The sequence below is a fragment of the Balaenoptera borealis genome, assembly GCF_965194805.1.
Source record: "Balaenoptera borealis genome assembly, chromosome: 13".
Classification (NCBI taxonomy): Eukaryota; Metazoa; Chordata; class Mammalia; order Artiodactyla; family Balaenopteridae; genus Balaenoptera; species Balaenoptera borealis.
This window is the reverse complement of record NC_138870.1, coordinates 84,176,978-84,203,154: the sequence shown is the minus strand read 5'-3', so window position 1 is coordinate 84,203,154 and position 26,177 is coordinate 84,176,978. Positions and strand designations below refer to the sequence as shown.

Below are 26,177 nucleotides of genomic sequence, written 5' to 3'. Positions count from 1 at the left end.
AGGGAATATTGATTTATAATTTTTTGAATAGATTCATAAAGAAGGAAGGGAGAAATTTCTTTAAAAATAAGCTCCTGATTTTTCAGGGATAAAGATACATTTGTTTCAACTCATGATATATTTTCTTCAAGGTCAGATTATAATTTACTGTGATGGTTAGGCCTGTGCAATCCATTGAATTAATGGGATTAAAATTTGTCCTGTCGCACTCTCATTCCATGTGAAAGTTTTTGCACTGTCAATTCTAAGGACATTTACTATAGGGACCACTATATAACTTAACAATGAATTGTGGCAACTGTGAAAGCAGAAGGACTTCATCCTAGTCCATTCTTCTGTTAAGTTTGTCTCTACTTTGCTAGAATGGTGGGATTTTTTTTGAGGGAAAGCAGGGACTTCACAGATTATAGAAAAACCTATATTACATCTTGAAGTTTTAAGTATATTTGGAGGAGTAAGATCAATATATTTCTTTCCCATTAGTAGTGCACTGAAGAGTAAACACTTTAATGGTTGTGTGTGTGTGTGTGTGTGAGTGTATATGTTATGTTGTTGTATGTCTACCAATTACTAACCTGTGTATACTGACACATTGATTGGTCAGTTCAGAGATGCCAAGCGGTGTATGAACTGGGACTATTCCTCATCATAACTCTGCAAATTAGAAAATAGGTTTTGAGTATAGATAATTACAAAAGGACTTCTGATTGCTTGTGAAAGAGGCCCCTTAGATGTACATACGATTTATAACACATGCATCAGAAGCTCTGAGATCTTTTTTTGTCACCTAATGTTTTTCTTTTTAAAAAGCAAGACCCTTTGGGCTTTTAAAGTTCCAGTCATTAGATACTTTTGCACTCATAAATAGTTACGACTTTGTAGCTAGTATTTAAGCAATATTTTGTTAACAAGAAAAAATGTCCTCAAGTTTCAAACAAAAATTTTCGCTAATGTGCAGTAAAAGCATCACTGATTTTATGGGGACATATGAACAGTTTATTGAATCTGGAAAGTTTAGATAAAAGAATATGTATAGGAAAGCAGCCTATCATCTGGATAGAGAGACTCTTCAATAAGGAAGAAATGACACAATAGTGTGAACATAGAATTATCTCTAGAATAGGAAAGATGAAAATATTTGCTTCCAGTTAAATTTTACTCCTGCTGTGAGTATAAAAGAGATAGATGAGTTAGGATTAAATAATACTTTGGTTCCCATTTTACTTTCTGGGCATCCTGAGACATTTCAATCTGATTTATAGAAGCGTATGAAATGCAATCTAACTTTTCCAAAAGTATATCTAAACAAATTATAATTCTATACAATGTATTTCTCTTACAGTATGTGAAGTCTGTCATCATGGATATCCACATAATTTGAAGAGCATAATAGCACATCAAAGGAAATATATGTTCAGATGATAATAATAGAATAAGACTAATTTGTGGCCACATCTTCTGTCAAAATACCAGATAACCAAAGTAAATATGGGTTTCTGGCTAGTGTAGATTACAAACAAAACTCTCTATATGTAGTTGGTGATTTCCATCCAGTTTTCCCAGAATTTACTGACATTTTGAGTAAAGACCATTAATTCCATGAAATACTCGGCACATGTTTAATTTACATGACAAATATCTTCTCAGAACTACAGTGTATGTGTGCCTGTATGCACACGTATTAGTATGTAACACACATCTTGCAGTGGGCTTGTAAAAGAAGTAATGTAGTAAATTACAATCACTGCTTTCCATGCAAACTTTTTTACAAATAATATTTGATAGAATACAACAGGCATTGATTAAATCACTTAAATTTAAGTTTGTTTTAATTGGCCATTTAACTTCTTTGCTAAATTCTGAATATTTGAAAATTTGTTCTTGCCAGTACTTTGCAAGTATATCAGAGATAATAAGTAAATGATATGGAACACATTTTAAAAATACTGTTTTGTCTATAATACTGCCTGTTCTAAAATTGAGTCCTGACTCCTCTTAAAATGAATCCGTCTGTAATGGGTGATAGTGACATAAAGACAAATTAGACACACTATGTCTGCCTTGAAAGAAGTCACAGTCCAGTAAAAGGGGAACAGACAAACAGAGGATATGGCACGTGGCAGGTGCACGGGGTGCTGCGGGACCACATAGGAGGGCACTTACCTCATACTTTCGTATTTATTCTTCATTACACTCTTCTCCCCTCCCAGCCACACACTAGGTGTTTCAAGGGAGTCCTTGAGAGGATGAGTCTTTACCTGAGGCAAATGAAAGCCAGAAGGATATTCAGGGTCAAAAAATACGTGGAAAAGTGTGGAGCTTAGAGAGGTAAGAGGGAGCAGATCATGAAAAGCCTTGTAAAAATGAGAGAGAAAAAGAGAGAGAAGAGAGGAGGGGCTAGAAGTAAAGAAGAAGGTAATGAAGAATAAATTTGAATGTACCAGTATGTATTTATTTACACTGCTGCCTAATTGTAGAAGGGATAGAAAACATAGATGGTCTAGTATATGCTTGTGATTACCTACATAACATTTATTCCTTGACTTCCCCCATCCTTCTATCCTTTTTCTGTTCCCAGCAGAATCCTAGATACCCTTCTCTCCATGACCATGCATTTGCAGAGGAGTCTTCTCTACCCCACCTCCCAGGGAACAGATGCTCATTAGTTTAAGCCAACTCTTGTTAGTGATTGGGTTAGATATCAATGTTTGATATAAATCTGATCAATAAGAGTCTTTAAAAAACACACAAGAAAGAGATGACCCTCTTCTTCGTTTTGACATTATCATATCTGATATGATACTGGGAGCTGCTGCAATCATCTTGGTGCCAGTCTGGGGATGAAGCATCCCATGGAGGAGGGCAGAGCTGACAAAGCCATAGAGAGGAGGAGCCAGAGCTCTGATGTTTGGCACCTGGAGCTACCCCTGTTATGTGGCACAATCGGTGTCCTCATTGTTTAGTCTAACTAAAGGAAAGTTTTATGTTAATTTCAGCTCAATTACCTGATCAATTAATGAGGAAACAGAAAATCCAGCCTCCTAACAAAAATTAGAAGGCAAGATAGTAAAGAGGGAAGGTAGGGTAGGGACATAAACTGAAGCATAGATAAGACCAAGGCAAACTGCTATCATAGTACATATGCTTCCATTTGTGTAAGAAAATGACATATGTATGATACACTTACACACAGATATGCATATGCTTTTTCTATCTCCTTATATGAATTCCTGCAAGAACTCACAAAAAATGGAAGTAGGGTGTGGCACCTTCGGATGGGCTTGGGCTCACTTATCATCATATACCATATTATACTGTTTGAATGTTTAACCATGTGAATATTTTGTTTTCGCATTTATTAAAGCAAAACCAGATGATATGCCATCCATATACTCTTATACAACATTTTGAGCAAAGTTTGAGAAAAATGTTCATACATTTATTTGTATTTCTCTTTTGTTAAGTACCTGTTGGTAGTTTTTGGTCCATTTTTTCTATTAGAGTGGTTTTTTTTTTTTCTTACCACATGAAATGATTTTTAAGAACATATTAAATTGTTTGATATCATTAGTTTATAGCCGTTGGTTTTTTTCTCTCAGTGATTAGTACCTGATTGTTGAAAAAAATTACAAAAGGGACCACTGAGAAGAATTAGACTGAGTTCAATCGAGGTTGAATTCATCAGGAAGTAGACCTTGAGATGGAGATTGTCATACAGGAGATCAATTAAGAGTGCTCTCGGAAACAATGAATGTGGGAAAGAAGAAAGATGGGGCAGAAGGAGAGGTTAGCTTGCGATGAATTCTCAACATAGGCACTTACAGACTCCCTAGGGAACTCTGAAACTGGGATAGTCCTTCAAAATCATCCCAAGTTGGTGACTAGGCACAGCCTTTATACTCTTCTGTTAATCAGACATCAGAAGCAGGCTGCTCCTGGAAGGGCACATGACCTTGGGTCAAGCAAGTCTCTTCAGCTGATGCAGTTCCCAAAGACGGCTGACAGGTGAAGACTGTCTGCCAGCAACACTTCAATCAGCTAAGGGAATAAATCTTTCAGATATGAAGGGCATATTAAAGTGTCTACTGCAAATAGGATTAGAGTTTCACTCAGAATGTGTGGTAAAATAAGAGGAATGGATGTAGTTATTGGTAAGAGAGTTATTAAATGATGAATCATTATGTCTAAGCTGAATATGTAAAAAGTAAATATAGGAGTTGATAGATTGAATGAAATTAGATGTATAAAAGGATTTGTTTATAGCAGTGGGATTGAACAACAGGTTTAGTGTGAGTGAGGGAAATGAGAGAGTGAAAATGATTGGATATTGTATCTATGGAATGGGTTCTTCTAGATTAAGATGCCCAAATGAAGCCACTGCTGTTCATAATGAAGTACCTGGTTTAGCCTCAGGTATGAGAACCTGAAAAGAGTTAAATCAAAGATCACATGAGTAGAAATCAGAACACTATTGGGCTTAAACATCTACAAGGAATCTGAAGGTTCCAAGGTAAATGGCAGGCTTGGGGTGAAAAGCAAGACTGGGAAACATGTGCTAAGGCTTTGAGGCATAAAAGAGAGTAAATTGAAGTTCAATAAATGATAGATATGAGTCAGTGAAGACTATAGCAGAGTCATTTTTACGAGTGTGAAAGAATCCTGGAATTTAGTCCTGTGGTACAGAAGAATAAATCTCATTTTCACCTCCAGCTACTATGATGCTTTCATCTGGGGTTTTAGCAAGTTCATTTTCTAACTTCCCTTAATGGGGAGTCAGTGCCTGCTTAGGAGGGATTCTGGCCTGGCAGGACAGTGCTAGGGTATGGCTTGGTCAGCTTGTTGTGAACACCAGTTTGGAATGAGCAGAAGGATACAGGAGATGAATACTGGCAACCAATGAGAGTGAAATCAGAAAAAAGAATTTGTCATCAAGACCAAAGCCTGAAACCCAAAATGGGGCTTAAAGCCAGTAGATCCTGGAAAACAAAAATCTCTCTGAGAACTGAAGTACAAATATATTCGTAAAACAAAAGAATCCATGAATTGCCCAATGTGAGATAAAATCTTTTATTTCTTTAATTTTTTACTTTCTTCATTTGCTTACAATTCAGTCCATAAAAGCCTTGGGAGGGGACCCATCTCCTCTGGCCTCCCTCTGCCTCTCATTTTCTTTACTGTGCATTGCCCCAGTGATCTATTTCATCTTGCTGGTAAAGGTCAAGGAATTGTCATTCTTGGCACCATCCTGGGAGAGGGATGGTGAAATTCTACTATTAGTGACTGCCTGAATTCCTCCTAAATCCTTGAGCTCTTCAGAGTAGAGAATCTGTGGGACAAACAAGCCTTTCTTCTACTAATGTCCTCACAAATTACAGCATAATTCTGATTCTATAATTATCATAATTATGCTAAATGGTTGAGGAATGGGAAGGAACAAGAATGAGGGGATGGGGAGATAGAGAATATTGCCCCACCACCGTTTATTCATGGGGCTACTTTTCATGGTTGAATTGAGACTGTGGACTCTGATGTCCTCTCAACCTTGGAGCTGTTGACCCTTTAGAAGAATTTCTCTGGTGTAGATAAGACCAAAGGTCTTTGCAGACTGTAGTTGTTCAAACACCAAATGGCACTTTGAAGTTGCTGGTCAATTAACTTTATTACACATTTAGCACACAAATGCGGCCTCTTCTATGAAGAGAATTTTAAAGTGACTGTATCCTTGTAGTCTGTTTCTTTTATAGATGGAAGTGGTATTTGACCGTAGGCTAGAGGAAAACAATTTTAGAAATGCAATGTTGCTGTTTTTTTTAAATAGAAAAATTCAATCTTTTACAAAGTCAGTTTTGTTTTCTCATCTTTTCATACACCTTTCCATCTTTCATCTTAATACTTTATCTTGCCAACATCATCTCCATTCATTTTTCCACACATATTCTGTGTTCCAGCCAGGCTGAGCTATTTGTAGTTCACCAAAGGCATAATGCTCTTTCATACTTCTGTCCCATTTCATATTCTGTTTTCTTTGTTTAGAATGCTTCTCCCTCCTTGAGTGCTTGATGGCACTCATTCTTCAAGGCTATGATTAAATATTTCTTCTTTACCTTCTCTTCTTACCCATAAACTAACTCCCTACCCTGGTCCCCTTACTCAGTTAGTGGCTCACTCTTCTGTGTTCCCATAGTGCCTGATATGTAGCATGAATGACAGTTTTGTGATTCTATATTTTCCCTTCTATATTTTCCATTAAATAGGCAGCAACTTCAAAATGAGGCTGAGAGTCTGTTTACCATTGTAGCCTAAACATCTAACATGTTGGCCGTGTTATAAATGTAAGCCAAACACCTAACATATTAGTTATCTATTGCTGCATAGCAGCTTACCCCAAAACTTGTGGCTGAAAACAACAAATATTTATAATCTCACAGTTTCTGTGGGCCAGGAATCCAGGAGGGGCTTAGCTGGGTGGTTCTGGCACAGGGTCTCTCTGAGGTTGCAGTCAGCTGTTGGCCAGAACTGCAGTCATTCAAGGCTTGACCGGGTCTGAAGGATCCACTTTCAAGCTGATACATGCAGTTATGGACAAGTTTCAGTTCCCAGCAGGCTGTTAAACTGAGGGCTTCAGTCCCTCACAGTGCCATGTGGGCCTCTCCAAAAGGCTGTTCACAGTATAATTACTTGATTTCCTCAGTGCAAAAGAGCTGAGAAAGTGAGAACATGAGAGGACACACATAAGACAGAAGCCAGGCTCTTTCTAATCTAATCCTAGAAGTGACATCTCATCACAGCTGACCCTTGAGCAACACAGATTTGAACTGTGGGGGTCCAGTTATACTCCGATTTTTTTCAATAAATAAGTACTATGGGACTACACAATCTCTAGTGGGTTGAATCTGTGGTTGGCAGAACCTCAGATACAGAGGAACTGCAGGTACCGAGGGCCAGCTGGAAAGTTATACTAGGATTTTCGACTGCATAGGTGTCAGCATCCCTAACCCCCATGTTGTTCAAAGGTCAATTGTTTTTCTGTACTTATTTGTTAGAAGCTAGTCAACAAGTTCAATACATAGTCTAGGGGTGAGAATTTAACAAAAGCATGACTACCATGAGGCAGGGATCAATCGGGACCATCTTAGAAGCTGCCTACCACACATTTTATCTGGTAAAATATCTGCTTAATCAATACTATTGAATATGTGAAGTGGTTGGTGATAGTCATGAAGGTTCAAGTGTTTCAGTTTTCAACATATTTGAAAAAATTGCTAATTTTTAAGAAACCATTGCAAGGAGAAAGTAAAATGTATTAACTATTTGGAGTATTAAATAATTCTTTAAAATAATTGTTAAATATATATATTTTTAATTTTATTTAATTTTGGCTGTGTCGGGTCTTAGTTGCAGCACGCGGGATCTTTCGTTGCGGCATAGGCTCTTCGTTGTGGTGCGTGGGCTTCTCTCTAGTTGTGGCGTGTGAGTTTTCTCGTCTCTAGTTGTGACAAGCAGGCTCCAGGGCGTGTGGGCTCTGTAGTTTGCGGCACGTGGGCTCCAGTTGAGGCGTGCGAGCTCAGTAGTTGCAGTGCGCGGGCTTAGTTGCCCCACAGCATGTGGGATCTTAGTTTCCTGACCAGGGATTGAACCCGCGTCCCCTGCATTGTAAGGAGGGTTCTTTACCCCTGGACCACAGGGAGGTCCCCTAAATAATTGTTAAATATTAACTTCCTCAAATGGTACATAGGAAGTACTTTCTCACTGAAAATAATGAAGAGAAGATATTTGGGCTATTTTACTTATGATTTTCTAATGATGGTCATGTACCATTACTAAAAGTTACTTTAGAATCAAAAGATTCAATTGGTTTTATTCATTTATTTATTCATCCATTCAGTGAGCATCTTTTGAACACTTAAAAGCAGGGCATTGCCCTTGCTTTAGATATCATGTTATTTGTTTTACAAACCTTAAATGAATTTTTACTTTCATAATGAAACCTTGGTTTTTAATTGCATAGTGAGAAGAATGTTCATGTATAATATGAATATGGAAAAGTAAATTTATAATATAACATTCTTCTAGGTTTCTCCCTAAAAGGAAGACCATTTCCATGGGAAGTACTTATGACAGGGGCCTACAACCTATAGACTACAAATGAAATCTAGCCTATGCTTGTTTTTGTAAATAAAATTTTCTTGTAATAATACAACCACACCTGGGAATTCCCTGGTGGTCCAGTGGTTAGGACTCTACAGTTTCACTGCCAGGGGCCTGGGTTCAATCCCTGGTCAGGGAATTAAGATCCTGCAAGCTATGTGTCGTGGCCAAAAGAAAAAGGTAAAAAAAATACAGCCGTACCCATTTGCTTACATATCGTCAATGGCTGCTTTTGTGCTGCAACAGCAGGGCTGAATAGTTACGAAAGAAACATCCTAGCCTGCAGAGCTTAAAATGTTTACAATCTGGACCTTTGCAGAAAAAGTTTGCCAATTTCTGACTTAAGGCCAACAATTAAAAATTATACTTTGGGGACTTCCCTGGTGGCGCAGTGGTTAAGAATCTGCCTGCCAATGCAGGGGACACGGGTTCGAGCCCTGGTCTAGGAAGATCCCACATGCCGCGGAGCGACTAAGCCCGTGAGCCACAACTACTGAGCCTGCGCATCTGGAGCCTGTGCTCCTAAACGGGAGAGGCCGCGACGGTGAGAGGCCCGCGCACCGTGATGAAGAGTGGCCCCCGCTCGCCACAACTGGAGAAAGCCCTCGCACAGAAACAAAGACCCAACACAGACAAAAATAAATATAAATAAATAAATTGATTAAAAAAAAAAAAAAGAAAGAAATGCGTAACCAATCTGATTTCCTTAAAAAAAAAAAATTATACTTTGGGACTCCCCAGGTGGCTCAGTGGTTAAGGCTCCACGCTCCCAGTGCAGGGGCCTGGGGTTCCATCCCTGGTAGGGGAACTCAGATCCCGCATGGCGCAACTAAGACCCAGCACAGCCAAATAAATAAATAAATAAATATTTTAAAAAATTATACTTCATGAATTGCTAGACTAATAATTATTAAATACTTACTTGACAGTTATTTAGTGCTATATTCAACTTTCCACAATAATACCTCAAGCCATCTATCTAGTTATAGTTATTATTATTATTATACATGTATATTTTAATAATAGCAATAGCTACTTTAATTGAGCACTTACTATGTGCCAGGCAATATGTTAAAATACACACATACATACACACATGTCTTATTTATCCTTACAAAAACACCAAGAGAAAAGCACTTTCACAGATGAGGAAACTGAGGTTAAATGTGGCAGGATTTCATGTTTGATTTATTTAATTCCAGAGCCCAAATTTGTTGTATATGTCTCCTCCATTTCTTAGTATTACCTCCATGAATATTATATTCTTTTCAAACTGAAATCTTGCTTATTCCACAAATGTGCCTCTTTCCCATCTTTCTACCTTTTGCTTCTCCTACTTCCAACTCTTGGAATGTCCTTCGCACTCATTTCTTCATGTCTGAATTTTACTAATCTGTCAGAGAACTCCTTAATCACCACCTCTGCCATGATACCTTTCCTGAATCTCCAGCCAGAAGTAATCTCAGTCCTATTTGTCAGCTACATAGCAACTAGCATGGTTTCTGGTACACTTTAATTGTTCAGTACATGCTATTGAATGATGTTAAAATTCTATTCTGTAACATTGCATATGAATTATTTTGTATTCATAGAATACTTTTCTTCTAAAAGCTCCAGTAAACTAGAAGGTTTTTTTTTTCCCTAGGCTTGTTATCATAGAGAAAACTGACAGTCATAATGTATAATCTAATGCATAGAAAGGGAATGTGACAAGAAGATGTCTCATTTCAATCTGAAATTGCAAGTATCTTCAGTAATTTTCTCCAAGCAGTTTTTATACACCTCATTTCCTTTTCATCAGAAATGTTCTGTAGCTGCAGGTGGGAAATGCAGGTTGACCATGTAAAACCATCATGGACATAGGCTGTCATTTTGCAAAGTCCACTGGATAATTGGTAGGTTTTTTATAAATAATATAATAAAGGATATTTTAGGAATAAATCAGTTTCCTAAGACTCTTATGTATGTTCTAGAATATGCCTCTCATTTGGATTTTCTCCAAAAGGACCATGGAATTATAAAAGCCAGATCACCTTTCTCCATGTAATTAAGGACATTTATGATGGTTGCCATTGACACACACACACACAGGTTTTATTCATTTTATTTCACTTAGTATTTTTAAAAGATTGCGTTGAGCTAAGAGCTGTGGAGAGAATAAAGGAAATATAAGTCACTGTGAAAATATAACCTAGTCTGGAAGAGATAATGAACAATGCAAGGTAGTATAAAATCAAATTATCAGTGTAATGGTACATGTCATGGCTTCAGAAGATGGAGACAGAGTCTTTTCTAAATTTAGCACTTGATTACCCATTCTCTTGTACTATGTATTAAATTACTTACAAGAAACATTCAAGAAGCTTTTGCTTTATAGTCTGCATGGACTACCCAGCAGTTTTTTCTGGCTTTGATGCAAAATCACTTAACAGGGCCAGCCCTTGCAGTGAATCATTCCTCAAGGGATCATCTCTTATTCCTGGAGTTAAAATTCTGTCCCTACCAATTTGTGTTAATAGCTAAAAGGTACTGGTCTCAAATCCTACCCAAGTACTCACAGTCATTACTCTAGATGTATTACCTACAAAGTATTACTATTTATTTTCTTGCTTTTCCCTCTAGATTTTCTTTCCTCTTCTATATTTTAGTTTAATTCTGATGATATTTGGTTTAATAGGGAAAATGGAAACTCAAATTTATTAACTGCATACTATGTCTGATTATGTGCTAGTTATTTTTCATTTGTGTTCTCTCACCTTTTTCTGCACACATAAACCCTAGAATGTAGTTATTAATCCTCATTTTTAAAGAAAAACTGAAATCCAGAGCAGTTAAGTGAATTGTCTAACGTTGAACAGGCAAGTTTTCCACAGACGCCAGCATCTGGTATTAGAATGTGAGTTTGGATGCTTTTTTTGAATTAATATTTACTAAAAGACAAAGAGCGATATTTAATGTTGTATATTTTATTCTAACAAAAAGTTGAGTAAAAAGTAGCACAGAATTGAAGATGAAACAGACAATGGAATAGGATACCATGAGTGAGAAACAGAGACACAGAAACAGATTCATGAAGACTTAAAATATTGGAATTATCAGACAGATTAAAAACAAAACCACTTGCTGTTTCTAATCAATAAAAGCAAGCCTGAAAATGTCGTTAGGGAATTGAAAATGCTAAATGGTGATCAATGTATTTGAAAAAGAACCAAATAGAAATTTTAGAACTGAAAAGCATAACTGAAAGTAAGAAAATGGTTTGATTGCAGACTAGACACAGCTGAAGAAAGAACCAGTAAGCTGGAAAATGAGTGTAAGAAACTATTCAGAATGCAATACAGAGAGAAAAATGATGAAAGTACAAAAGAGAGAATAAATGATAAGGAGATTAAAGTCTGACATTATTTCACTGGAGTCCAAAAGGAGAGAAAAGAGAAAATGGGGTAGAGGCAATATTTGAAGTGATATGGTAAGGAGTGTATGCTCTTCCAATAGTCTTTCCTATTTCTGCTTATCAAAACTACATCCTTTCAGTTCCTCAGACCCAAAACCTTAGTCATGCCTGCCCTCTCTATTTCTCTCCTACCCTGTATCCAACACATCAAGAAATTCTATTAGTCTACCTTCAAGATACATCCAGAATCCAACCACTTATCACCAACTCAAATGCAAATGCCCTGATCTATCCTGGGTCACTGGTCTTAACAGATCTCCTTGCTTCCAGGTATTATACCATATAGTACACACAAGTGTACCGTAGGATGTTTTTATGGTTGACATTTTCTGTTTTTATTATTTTTTTCTTATTGTCTCCATGTTCTACTTTGTTTTTGTGGAGTTGGTTAACTCTGTTCAGAAGTAGAGACTGCCCATACCTTGACTATGGCAATAGTCTTCAGGCTCTGCCCCTTCCAGTCACTTTTGCATACCTATGGCATGCTAACCAGCAGAAGGGCAATGTGCCATCTATCTAGAATTTCTTGTCTTCCACTTATTGGAAATATAACTTTGTGATTACCTTTTCTGTAAAAGGGGAATGGTAGTAATAGAAGCTACTTCAAAGAATTATTTTAAGGCTATTTCAATGAGCTTCAGTAAGTAAAAGGAACTTAACATGCTCCCTGCACATAATAAATGCTCAATAACCATTAGCTATTATTATCATTACTATGCCAGTCTCTGCTTAAATATCTTCAATATTTTTCATTGCCTACAGAATTAAGCATAAACTTAACATAATAATAAACCTTCTTTTACTTATCTAAACTTAAATCCAACTTCTTCCTAATGTAAAGTACCAGCTTCATCTATGCTCTTTCCACCTCTATGCCCTCATGTTTTGTGTTCTGTCCCAGCTTTCTTGCCTGAAAACTGCAGCTTTTCACAACCATCTTCCTTCCCAGCCACAGTCTGATTTCTTCTCCCCCTGCTTTTTCACCATACTTCATTTATCTGTTATCAACTCTCAAGTTATATTGCATTATAATTTGTTTGCATGTCTGTTGCCACATTTGATTGCGTACTTCTCAAGGGCAGAGATTTTAAAAAAATTTTACTAGACTTTATTTTTAAGAGCAGTTTTAGGTTTACAGAAAAATCAAGCAGAAGGTATAGAGATTCCTCATATACTCCCTGCTGCCACACAGGCATGGCCTCCCCCACTATCAACATCCCCCTCCAGAGTGGTACATTTGTTGCAACCAGTGAACCTACATTGACACATCATTATCATACAAAGTCCATAGTTTACACTAAGGTTCACTCTTGGTGCTGTACATTCTGTGGGTTGGGACAAATGTATAATGACATATATCCATAGTTATAGTATCAGAGAGAATAGTTTCACTGCCCTAAAAATCCATTGTGTTCCACCTATTCATCCCTCCATACCTCCTAACCCCTGGCTAGAAATTCTTTTCCAATTTATCCTTTGAACATAACATAATACCTAATACATAATTGGCCCCAAATAAATGTTTTTACATGTATGACTGAATGAATGAAAGGAGGAAGGGACAAATTAGAGAGAATGAATGCATCTTGTCATTCTTGCTGGCTGATGTTTTGTCTCTGTTTCAGTGGTTACTCATACTACCTTAGCCTACTCAGAAGACCACCCCCACAAACTACCGTCTTTCAGAACCTGGCTTATTTTGGAGATGCTTATTCAGACCCCACTATATATATATTAAACCCGAATCAAGAGTGAGCTCTGGAAGCTTTTAAGACTTATTTTATGAATTATCTATTTAATTCAATGTGTCACACTTGGATTTTTTGTTTCATGAGCCTATGTCTGTATTCCTCAGTGAGACTAAATTATATTTTTATGTGGTGGGTAAAGTTTCATCCCCTCACTTTTTATGAGCAAGAGGTGCCTTAATAAATTATTGCTTTTCACTTGGGATTGTAGACAATGGCCATGGAACAGAGAAACTTGATGGTCTCTAATGAATTCACAGTCTTAGTCACTTTTACGTCAATTCAGCTAACTGTCTAGGACAGAAAATTATTGGGGACTAATTAAAAACAGAACAAGGAAGTAAATGTTTTGAAGATTTGAGCTTACAACAGTTTCCATAAAAAGTCATAGAGGATTGCCAAATTGTCGTTAAAATAATATAACTTCTATGTGCTAGCAGGAGTTATTTACAGAACCTTTTCCATCCTTTCCCCAGTATTTTAAACATTCTAAAACTACATCTTTGATCTTATTTTGTTTTGGTATAAATTCAAGAAGAAAATGTTATACATGTTGCTGATTTTTAAGTCATTATTTTCTTTATTTCTGCTCCCCCAATACTGAACATAAGGGAAGATTACTTTGGATTTTTGAAATTTCATTCACTTAGTTTTGACCATATAGGGAGATATATTTATCTGTGAACGATAGTTTTGTTTTTGTCTACATTACAAAACTATTTTGCGCCAATATTTTTTCATCAAGTTTAATTCACTGGGATGCTTTTTTATAGTTTGAGAGATTTCTGGGAAAAATGTTTTGAGAAGCCTTGAATTGGGGTTTTATGAATCAGGGAGGTATGAAACTTCTCCTTTTAATAAAGATCAATACTCACTTGAAATATTATGGAGAAAACTTAGTCCAATCATATAAAAGACATATTTTTTTAGTTAAGGTTTTAATCATTTGTATAATGGCAGTCTTAACAATTATGCTGGATGATCTATCATTATGAATTAAATAATAATATTCTTCCTTCTTGGAACATTTCTACAGGGGAAGGTATTTACCATTTTAAAAGAAACAAAGCATTCAATAAACATTATTTTTAAAATATACTGCTGAGTGTATTCCTCATTATGATCTTGTAATTAATACCAGTTTTAAGTTGAAATCTCAATTCATGTTTACTAAAGTAATTTCAAGTCTTAAAAGGTAAACTGAGTGATTAGGTTCATGGCAGTTCTATTTTTATTCACAGAGAATGCCTCTGAGGTAGCAATTACTGCTCCAGGAACTAGTAACCATAGAAACAGCTCCACAGGCCCAACACCTGACTGCTCACCTCCATCCCCTGACACTGCCCTCAAAAATATTGTAAAAGTCATTCGACCCCAGGTAAGTGCCCAGCATGACATCATCTGCACTATAATATATTTCATTTTTGAATCAGTGCATGTGCACCATTTATATTGCAATGCCTGGACTATCTTATAATAAGTAAATGGATTTTCAGGTTAAAAGAATGGACTTGGAAGAGAATGTTTCCTTCCCTTGGAGCTGATGATAGACGTTGAAATCTGTATTAGCTTTTGGAAAAACGAATTTGTATATTACATGAAAAAACAAATTATGCTTACAAAAAATGGCTATTTCACGTCATTTTTCTCTTACAACATTTTAATAATTTTGCTCCAATTATTGAGCTGCTACATGTTTTCTGGTGTTTCCTTCTCCTTTTGTCTTCATTTCTCTGGATATGCTGCATTGTTTGTGATCACTTCTTTATCCTTCGACCCCGGTTGTTTATATATACATATTTTTTCCAGTTCTTTATGGCTTCAAACTAATTTTGTCTGTGTTTAATGTTGCACCTCTCATTGCTCCTTATTTTCCTCCAGTGCTCACTTTCCTCTGGCTGGTCTCTTTACCCTTTGTTCTTTTTTTCCATTCCTGTCACTTTTCTGTATGGGTTTCTTTCTCTTCCCCCTTCTCTTTCAGTTGGATTTCCCAGTAGGCGGTTTGCAGGCAAGCTTTAGAAATATCATTGGGACAAGCTGTTCTGTGATATTTCATTGAAAATAGCACTTATAAAGCTGTTTGCATTATATTTTTGTCAACAGATGGACTCAGAACATGAAATTGGTGATGTTCTCAACCTGGCTCATTCTGAATGGTCCTCATAAAATCCAAGAGAGGGGAACTTTGGATCAGATCAATGCCATTCACTATCTACTTAGATATATAGTATGAACGAATACTTTGAGCCAATCTGCAGAACAAATATCTCTTTTAAGGTTGTTTTGGTCTAAATGAGCAGTGATTTGTTTAATATCTTACCTTCTTTACCATAACTTACTTTGGATTATTTTATTATAATCATCATCCTCATCAGTAAAATGGCATTTAAGCTTTACATATCCACTACAGCTTATAGAACACTTTCATACAAATTGTTTTGTTTAACCTTTATCAGTTCCAAGGGAATGTATATTTTAGTGTTATGGATAAGGATATTGGCACTCCAAAGGGGCTAAGTTGTGCAACTGATTGGAAGTTTCTTTCCTTTCTTTGGTATAATAATTGTCTCCTGCAATCCTGTTCAGAGGGTAGAAAAATCCTCATTAGGTTGTATAACTTGTTACATCTTTATGAGGCTAAAACTTACAGGTTCATAGGCATAGGTAACATTTCACACAATGTCCCAATATGTGCAGGAGAAAAATGTCTTCAATAATTCCTCTTCCTTTTCAGGGGAATTTGACCTAGTTCATTTTTTTTTTTGACCTAGTTCATTAATTCAAGAAATAACCCTCACTAAACTTAGATTTAGATGCTAAATATCACATTTATTATCATTGGCTTTCTCATTAGATGAGGGTGTTTCTGATGTTATTGTGCAGCTATTACATTTTCAGCATTTTAAACTATTTATGCAGTAGATTGCCCTATATATGTTAATAAAATCTATTACTAAACATATTTATCTTTATACCAATATAAATTCTCTAATGTAAATGCAGTTGGTCATTCAATGAATGAAAAACAGATTCTTTTCTACATAATCTAATCAACTCTACAGGACCTTATTCCATGAATCCTCCTTTGCATATTCTATTTTGTTGTATTTTAACTTATTTTAGTAAACTTTGAAGAAAACTAGAGGTAGTTTTAAAGCCAGAAATTCCATTTGACTCAATTCCTTGGTTCTGTCCATTTTAAAAAGTGTATGAAGGTAACTGACTCCGCTTTCCTTTCTTAGATGTTATAATGATGATTTAGGGAGGGAAAAATGAAGGGAGAAAGTCAGGAAACGAAGTCTGATAGTATTTAAATTAGAACCAATGCAGCCTGTACGTGTGTATGTTATAGAACAATAACAGCTAAGGTATATAATTGGGAAAGAATGTAACCTCAATTGGGCTACCCTTTCTTTCACCTCAGAGACATTGGTGCATTACTTATTTCTCCTCATGAGTCCTGATCTCCTGGGGTTCCTCATTCACTGTAGAGAGCAGGGAATAGAAAATTCAAGCGAAAGTAATTATGAAAGAGTATTGGGGTAGGACATGTGATTTCAGGAAAGGGTTTAGAGACTAGAGGGTGTGGATGGGGGACAGCTAGATGGATAGAATAGAGGACTCCCTGGTATGTTTTGACAAGTCACAGGTGTGTCAGGGATTGAACATTGTCAAGAGCTACTGTTCCAAAGAAAAGATAATTATTAGTTAGCTTATGTAAGAGCCTATACTTTGATCATAGGTTTAACCCTCTGAAGTGTTTACTAATTCTCCTGGCTTTTCTGTCTGGAAATGCAAGAATGTGGTTTGATTGACTTGTGGGTATTCAAATACTTTTTTTTTTCCATTTACTAATTAGAAATTAATAACACGGTTGAAATGATCATTTCACTCTTAAAACTGGTGATGGGCCTTGAAAATAAAAGTATAAATGCAACTCTTATTCATGAATTTACATTTATTTGCCTGAGCATTAGCAGATGTGTTTTAGTCTTATTGTGAGAAGAATGATATAGAATAGATGAGAGATAAAAACAGGACTTTTCATCTTATTCACTTCAAATAGATACTGATTAGATAGAGCAATTTAGGTTACGTCTCCTTTGCCTGATGCATACCTTTATCTAGTCTACTTTCCATAACTATAAATGAAGAATATCCATTGTAACCAAGTTCTTGCTTTCAGTATGAGGTAGAGCTGATTATACATTTCATGTATTTCTGATTGGTGTATTAATTACTTGGAAGCTATAGACTTTGCGGTGCTTTGTTGAGTTTGATTCTATTTGGCATATTTATTAACTCATTAAGTCATAGCTGTTAGTTCTGCATCCTGTATTTGATCTTTTTACCTTTGCTTCTTTGGGCTCTTTCATGTCTTAAAATTCTCCAGATTGTGAAACGTTCTATTTTCAATTCATAGAGCCTGAAAGATTTATGTGCTACTGGCTTCTCTTTGTTTTTCTACAGTATATTAACCCACAAGCCTGAGTTTCTCTATTTAGATAAATTCACAAGGCTGGGTTCACTTACTTATACTTGAAAATAAAATTATTTTTAAATTTGAAAAAATACTTGAAATACTTGAAAAAATATTACATTTAAAAAATTTAGGTAGGTCTATTGACATACAAGTTTGTTTTTTTTTTGCTACTAAATAATTATAGTTCCTTGTAATGGCTTTGTTTTTTTAAAGTTCTCCTGGTGAAAGTATCTTTTTCCCCTAATTGAAGAATACAATACAGTTTGATGGATTTTGACAACTGTGTTTGTAGGTGTTACCACCACTCAAAGCAGGATATATATAGAACATTGGTGTTACACCCAGAAAAAAGAGGTGTACCTCATACCTCTTTCCAATCAATGGCCCCTATTCCTGCCTCAGAGACAACTTCTTTCTGATTTTTATTACTATAGTTTAGAATTGCTTATTCTTGGACTTTATATAAATGGAATCCTAGAGTGTGTGTGTGTGTTTTGTGTATGTCCAGGTCTGGTTTCTTTCACTCAGTGTAATGTTTTGGGGATTCACTCATGTTATTCCTTTTTTTACTGAGTAGTATTCCATTGGATTAATATAGTACAGCTTGTTTATTCAGTCTCCTTTGATTGATACTTGTGTTCTTTCCTGTTATTTGCTATTATGAATGAATATGCTCTGAAGTCATGTTCAAGTATTTGTAAATACATATATTTTCTTATAGATACCAAAGAGTGGAATTGTTGGGTAGTAGGGCAAATGAGTAGCTAACTTTATAAGAAACTTGCCAAGAGTTTTCCAAAGTAGTAGTTCCATTTTATAATCCCCAACAGAAATATCTGAGATTTTCAGTTTCTCCACAGTCTCTCCAACATTTACACTTACAGTTTTTTCATTTTAACCATTCTTATGGGTATGAAAGTATTTCTCATTATGGCTTTAATTTGCATTTTCCTGGTGACTAGTGATGTTGAGCACCTTTTCCTTTGGCTATTGCTCATTTTATATCTTTTTGAGAAGTGCCTGTTCAAATCCTTTTTATGGGGTTGTTCAATTTTCTAATTGTTGATTTGTAGTAATTCTTTATAAATTCTCATGTAATTCCAAAAGATATGAGCCATTTGTCAGGTTTATGCACTGCAAATATTTTTCCCAGTCTGTGTTTTGCCTTAATATTTTTTAGTGGTACCTTTTGATGAACAGAATATTTTAATTTTGGTGACATCCAATTTATCAATTTTTTTTTCATGGTTAGTGCTTTTTGTGTCTTGTCCAGGTTATAAATATATGTACCCATATTTTTTTTCTAGAAGCTTTCTGGTTCTGGCTTTTGCATTTAGTTCTATGATCCATCTCAAATCATTTTTGTGTGGTGTGAGGTGGGAGTCGAGGTTCATTTTTTCCTATGTGGAAAAAGACCTTCCTCTCCTCATTGAGTTGACTTAATGCTTTAGTACTGTTTACTACTTTAACTTTCCAGTTCTTCATTGTTGGTATATAGAAATGCAAATGAGTTTTATATCATCCTTGTATCCTGCCACCTGGATAATTTCTTTTAAAAATTACAGTAGTTCCTTTAAAAATAATTTCCTTAGGGTTTTCTCCTCTCCTGTCATCTGAAAATAATGATGGTCTTACTTTTTCCTTTCTGATCTTTATGACTTTTCTTTTTCTTACTGCTATGACTGCATTGCAGTGGTGCATGGAAGGGGTAGAGCCAGAAATCCTTGCCTTATTTGCTATCTTTGAGGTAAAGCATTCAGTATTTCAACATTAAGTATAAGCTATAAGTTTCTTGTATGTACCCTTCTACTTCTAGTTTGCTGAGAGTTTTTAGCATAAAAGAGTGTTTTTTCCCATTTTTTCATTTTTTTCTGTGTATATTTAGATGATCATATGACTTTTTTTCTCCTTTCGTTCTGTTGAAGTGATAAATACATTCTTTTACTTTTGAATATTAATCCAACCTCGCATTTTTTTGGTTAGGTACCTCTTGATTATGATGTTTTATCCTTTTTGTGTAGTACCTGATGCAAGAGGCATTTCAGATAAAACATTACTGTGTGGAGAGATGGGTTAGACCTAAGGGGGTCAAAGATTCCTGGTTGGCTGGGATTTTGGAATGATACTAATAGATATAGAAAAAACTTGAGCAGAAGTTTATTTTGATGAGGGAGAGGGTGGCATGATAAATTTGGTTTTGTAAACTTACTGAGTGTGAGGCATGATATACAAATTGGAATATTGGTGGGGAATTATGGTGAGAGAGGTAGGAGCTTAAGGTTAAAGGTTTTATAGTCATTTATAGAATTTGATGGTGAAGGGAGATAGTACCAAAGGTAGTATGCTGGGAAATGTTTACACTTAAGGGAAAAAGTTAATATTTGTTGAGCACCTAATATAATTTAATTTTCATGATTTGGGGGGGAATGGATATTACTATTGCCATTTTATAGGTGAGGAAATTGAGAACAAGGAAGTTTAAGTAATTTCTTCACATATACTTGAGAAAGAGGGCCTTAGCAAAAGAGAGAGAGAAGGAGCATTAACCGAGTATAAAGAAGGAAGACAAAACATTTTCATGAATATAAAGGGAGAAAAGAAAACTGAAGAAGAGATTAGTCAATACTGTCAAAACTTGCTGGGAGATGGAGGAAAAGGGAGATCAAAATGTCACTTTATTTGCTGATTATGAGGGCAAAGACCTTCAAGAATACAAATTCCCTCAAGTGGAGAAGGTAGAAGCTTAAGATGCAAAGGGTTGAAGAGTTGGAGAAAAGCAATGCACTGACTGTAGATTAATCTTTTGAATAGGTTGGTGGTAAAAGGAAAGAAAATATTATGGCATTGTGTTGAAAGATGGGCATGGTTAAGAAAACAGTTTTGCTTTCATTTCAGGATGAAGGAAATTAAACCTCATTGTAGAGAATAGGAAAGAGGAGACTACAAGTTGATTAGAGAGACATGAATGATGGAGACTGAAATGTTAAATTTTATAATAGAAGGAGTGACTAAATCTAATTAGCTCCAAAGTTCAAACATTCTGGCATTACTGGATGCAAGAGACACTTTGGATAAAGCATTGGTTGTTAAAGTACTGCTTTCTTGGGCTACACCCTCGGTGGTAGTTTTAGCTGGGTGTGTTTTTCCACTTCTTTCTTCTGTTTCATGACACAAATCAAATCTAAAGTAAGAAAGAGGATGTTTGAGAAGTGACCCAAGGTGGAGGCAGAAAAAGAGACTATTTTAGTACATTATCACAGATAAATCATTCAAACAGATGCTTAATGTTGAACATGATAACAACATATTTTAATGAACATAGATGGATACTAACAGGAAGCCAACCTTGGAAAATTTGAAAGTTCTGATTATTTTGAGGTACTCCTGGTACTGTCCAGATCCTACCACATATTTTAAATCCCATCCTAAGTAGAATTCAGCAGAATGAAATGGTTCCAGGCTGCACTCTTTTGCAGCTAAGGAGGGACCCTATCAAGTAGAAACAAAGAGGCCAGAGGGGCAAAGAAAAGAAAAAGTCAAGGGCCCAGTTTTCTCAAGAGGCTAAGGGAGATGATTTGCAGGAAGATGAGCTGCTCCTGAACTCCTAGCCGTGATGGACTCTGTTTCCATCAGGTGACAACTTGAAGGAATTAAATCGTTTGGCCATTCTCCTGGACTTTCTGTGTGCTTAATGAACTAATAATAAAGTAATTTAATAATAAACCACACTATCTCTCCCATTATTAGTGGTTTAGAACCGGGGTTGTATAAAATTCTTGCCAAATCTAGAATAACATTTTACTGGGCGCTGTAGGGTTATAGAATACATATGCTAAAATTTAAAATTAGAAATGAGAGTGAGTATGTAAAAAACAGAGGCATATAACTCAGAATGAGTATAGCATATTGTATTAGCTTGAAGCAAAAATAGGTAAGGTATAAAAAGTTTTTCAAAGAGGTAATCTTTTAAAAATATCTTTATTATTGAGCACTGAACCATTTATTTCTGTTATTGCACATGTGTTTCATTTATTTCTTATAAAAACCCTACAAGGTAGGTGTTTTTTCTTTATTTTACTGATTGGGTCTGAGACTTAGGTTTAATAATTTTCCCAGTGTTAACACAGCCACTGACTGGAAGAACTGTGGTCTCCTAACTCCAATAGTCTATTAATGTTAATTACTCATTAGGGAGAAAATAATCAAGATGGCCTATTGATATTCCAGAAGGATGATGAAGTTTGAGAGGAGAATAATAGATTAGAAAAAGGAAGAAGAGCGGAAACATAGATGGCAACAGTTTGTAGCCTGAGGAAGGGAACCAAAGAAGACTGTATACTATCATTTGGAGTCTTGCAGCCAATGCTAAGTAAGAGGAGAAAGCTGAAAACAGAAAGATAATAAAACAATAGAAAATAATCTTATGTGTAAAAAAGAATATTTTGGAAAGGAAAAAATTTGAGGAAGAAGTCAGTGACCCCAACAATCAACCAGTAGTCTTCAACAAATTGGAATGTCCTGGAAAGCTTTTTATTTTTATTGAAGTATAGTTGACTTACAATATTATATTAGTGTCAGATGTACAGCATAGTGACTCAATATTTTTATAGATTACATTCCATTTACAGTTATTACAAAACAATGTCTATATTTCCCTGTACTGTACAATATATATCCTTGTTGTTTATTTATTTTGTACATAGTAGTCTGTACCTCTTAATTCCCTACCCCCATCTTGCCCCTCTCCATCCTTCTCCCCACTGGTAGGGAGGTGGGAATCACCCCATATTTAGCCAGCATCATCTTAAGTAGATTCAAATGATTTAGGGAACTTAAAAAGGCTCCCAAATACGTTACCTAAAAGCCAAAGTTGCTATCTTCAGAGCCAATTGTGGATGAGACAGTGAAAGTGAGAGGATCGTCTCTCAAAGGTCACATTTCAAGTGTGGGCAAATGTGATTTAATTGGCACTATAATAATATATTGGGTCATTATAGGGCTTGTTCTCTATATCTGTGTGTCTCTTTCTGTTTTGTTATATACATTCATGTGTCTTATGTTTTAGATTCCACATACAAATGGTAACATCGAGTATTTGTCTTTCTCTGTCTTATTTCACTAAGTATAATACTCTCCAGGTCCATCCATGTTGTTGCAAATGGCAGAATTTTTTTTTTACGGCAGAGTAATATTCCATTATATATATATATACATATATACCCATCTTCTTTATCCATTCACCTGTTGATGGACACTTAGGTTGCTTCCGTGTCTTGGCTATTGTAAATAATACTGCTATGAACATTGGGGTGTATGTGTCTTTTTGAATTAGTGTTTTTGTTTTTTTCAGATATATATCCTGGGAGGCTTTTTTAAAAAATGCCTGGGCCCTACCCCCCAGACCAATTAAATTGATATCTCTAAAGACAAGTATTTTATGCAATCATATGTAACATTTTGCTTTTAGTACCTTTTTTTTAAGAATTAAATTCTAATCATGCTCTGTCACATACCCTTTGTGTAACTTTTCTAACCCTCAATTTGTCAGCAAAGTGAGGATGGTGTTTGCCTTGCCTGCTTCTCAGGGACATAGTAAAGCTCAAAGCAGATAATATGTGCCATGGCACTGTGTAAATTGTAAAGCTCTATAGTGACCCAATTTGTTATTAGAGTGGCAATTAAATCACATTTGCCCGCATTTGAAATACAACCTTCGAGAGATGAACCTCTCACTCTCACTGTCTTATCCACAGTTGGCTCTGACGATAGCAACTTTGGCTTTTAGGTAACGTATTTGGGAGCCTTTTTAAGTTTCCTAAATCATTTGAATCTACTTAGGATGATGCTGGCTAAATATGGGATGATCCCCACCTTCAGCATTTCAAGCCTTAGAGATGTCTCCATAAGATAGCCACGAGAAGTATAAACTCCTGAAATCTGGGATGTGAGAGAAGCCAATGAAGATAAATGGCTCAGTGTTGGGTCAGGCAGACCCAATGCAGGGGAAGGAAAAACCAGCATCCAGAAAGCATCCACTATGAACTGCATCTTCCATTAATGACTAAAATCACCATCATTCTATATAGAGGTCATGTCAATCACATGTCAGAGGAATATTAGTTATCCTCATTTCTCTTCTTTTGATGAAATCCTGGCTGAATTTGCCCACCAGGAAAATGGGAAATTATTTGTTACTGACACTTTCAACATGTAAAAAGAATTTTCATTTCCTTTTATAAGCATGAAATATAATTCTCTGAATTTTGTGCCCACATTGCCATTGACAAACAGCAGACCTTATTGAAGTGTTTTTCTTTTGTGTTATTCAGGTTTCTTCTTCCACATACATAAAAATCTCAGTGGATAAGATTCTTTGTCATGTCTTTTTCTCTAGAGCATCTCTAGGCACTCTGAATAAGAATGCATAGATGAAAAATTCTCTGGGAAAAATTTCCTTAAAAAACAATATGTCCAGAAGGTAGAGTTGGCATTATTACTTTAAATGTCTTAAGTGGTAGATTAGAATTTGAAATCTAATCTCATCCCTCCTATTAGGTCATTTGTTATTGACTTCACTGGGTAAAGTTAAAAGCCCCCAATTACCTCTGCCTCTAATTCATGGAAACCTGTTTGACCACATGATGAATAGTGTACCTAATGTATGAGGCTGAAGCTAATTACTTCTATTTCCTGATCTTTGCTGTTCTGAAATTGTGGAATTTAGCCCTGAAAGTACCACAGAGCCCATTGTTACTTTATTTATTCATTCATTAAATAAACATTTAATTCAACTGTGCCTACCATATGATGGGCCTCATACGAGGAGATTTGAATATGAAAATGACCTAAAAGAATCTTTAATCAATTGAGGGAGACTTGCTTTAAACAGATAATGTTTGGAATTTCACTGATAGAATTTATTGCTGGAATTCCCCATGTATCATCCTCAGACCCCCTTCTCTTCTCAGTCTACACGTACTCCTATATACTCACGTCCAGTTCCAGAGCTTTAAATGCCATCTATATTCTGATTACTCCTAAATTTATATTCCAGCCCCAACCACTTTCCTGAACTCTAGGCTCATAACCAGCCAGCTAGTCTAAATCTCAAATTAAATATCTAAGAAGCATTTTAAGCTTAACATGTGTAGCGCTAAACTTTGTATTTCAGTTAATAGCAGCTCAGGCTAAGAGACTTGACCCCATCCTTGATTCTTTTCTTTCTCTTCCGCCCTCACATCCAATCCAACAGAAAACCCAAGAGGCCAGCAATCCTCAAAGTGTGGTTTGGGACCCCTTGGCAGTCTCCAAGACCCTTTCAGAAGATCTGTGAGGTCAAAGATATTTTCATAATAGAACAAAGAGATTTTGCCTTTTACACTCTTATTTTTACACCAGTACTTAGTGGAGTTTTCCGTCATTGCACTGTGATGTTCAGTGACATCATAGCTCTGATGGCTTATGAAATGTACACTTGTATATTCTTATGTCTTAAAAGTATCTCAGTTTTAATTTTTTATATATTAAATATTTACAGATATTACCCTTATGAACAAACACTCTTTAGTGTTCTCAATTTTTAAGGGTGTAGAAGAGTCCTGAGATTAAAAAGCTTAAAAATTGTTCCTCTATCTTTCCTTTCAAAATATGTCTTGACTCAGGACCCTCTTATCATGTCTCCTCTGTCACTTTTGAATAAGCCATTAACATCTCTTAAGTGGACTTTTGAAAAAGCGTGTAACAACCTAATTGGGAAAAGAATTTGAAAAAGAATAGATACATGTATATGTATAGCTGAATCATTTTGCTCTACACCTGAAACTATCACAACATTGTTAATCAACTATACTCCAATATTAAAAAAGAAAAAGAAAAAGCCTCTTAACCTGTTTTGTTTGTGGCATTTTGTTTTGTTATCATCCTTTTGCAAATCAGCAGATAGACTTACGTAAATCAGATCATGTTATTCATCTGTTCAACCTTCTAATGTCTTCCCATCTCACTCAGACTAAGGTTTACAACACCCTATATAATTTGATTCTCTCTTTAACCTCTTAATCTGTCTCCTATCATTCTCTGCCTAACTCATTTTACTCCAGCCAGGCCATCTCCCCTGCATTACCTCAGATAAGCCAAACAGCTCCTGCCTTAGGTTTTTTGTTCTGATCCTTGACTTGCCTGAAATGGCCTTCCCTCAGAGACCTACGTGGCTCATTATCTTTCTTCCTTCAGGTCATTATTCAGATGCCACCTCATGAAAGAAGCCTTTTCTGACCACTGAATATAAAGTAGCCACTATTTTACTTTCTATCTCCTTTATGCTATTTTTTTTAATAACGTTTTT

The 26,177-nt window shown here is 35.8% G+C and overlaps 1 protein-coding gene and 1 pseudogene across 15 annotated transcripts in view; both read left to right on the top strand.

The window, feature by feature from the left end:
• ANKS1B (ankyrin repeat and sterile alpha motif domain containing 1B) overlaps positions 1–26,177 on the top strand; it is a 1,131,483-nt gene that overhangs the window by 454,325 nt on the left and 650,981 nt on the right. For all 14 annotated transcript variants that reach the window (XM_082349568.1, XM_082349580.1, XM_082349581.1 and 11 more), the window contains one exon: positions 14,592–14,728. In XM_082349568.1, the coding sequence (XP_082205694.1) occupies positions 14,592–14,728 (137 nt within the window). The remainder of the gene's footprint in view (positions 1–14,591; positions 14,729–26,177) is intronic.
• The window catches only part of LOC309608938 (AP-3 complex subunit sigma-2 pseudogene), a 510,311-nt pseudogene that overhangs the window by 87,669 nt on the left and 396,465 nt on the right, over positions 1–26,177 (top strand). The window lies entirely within an intron of this gene.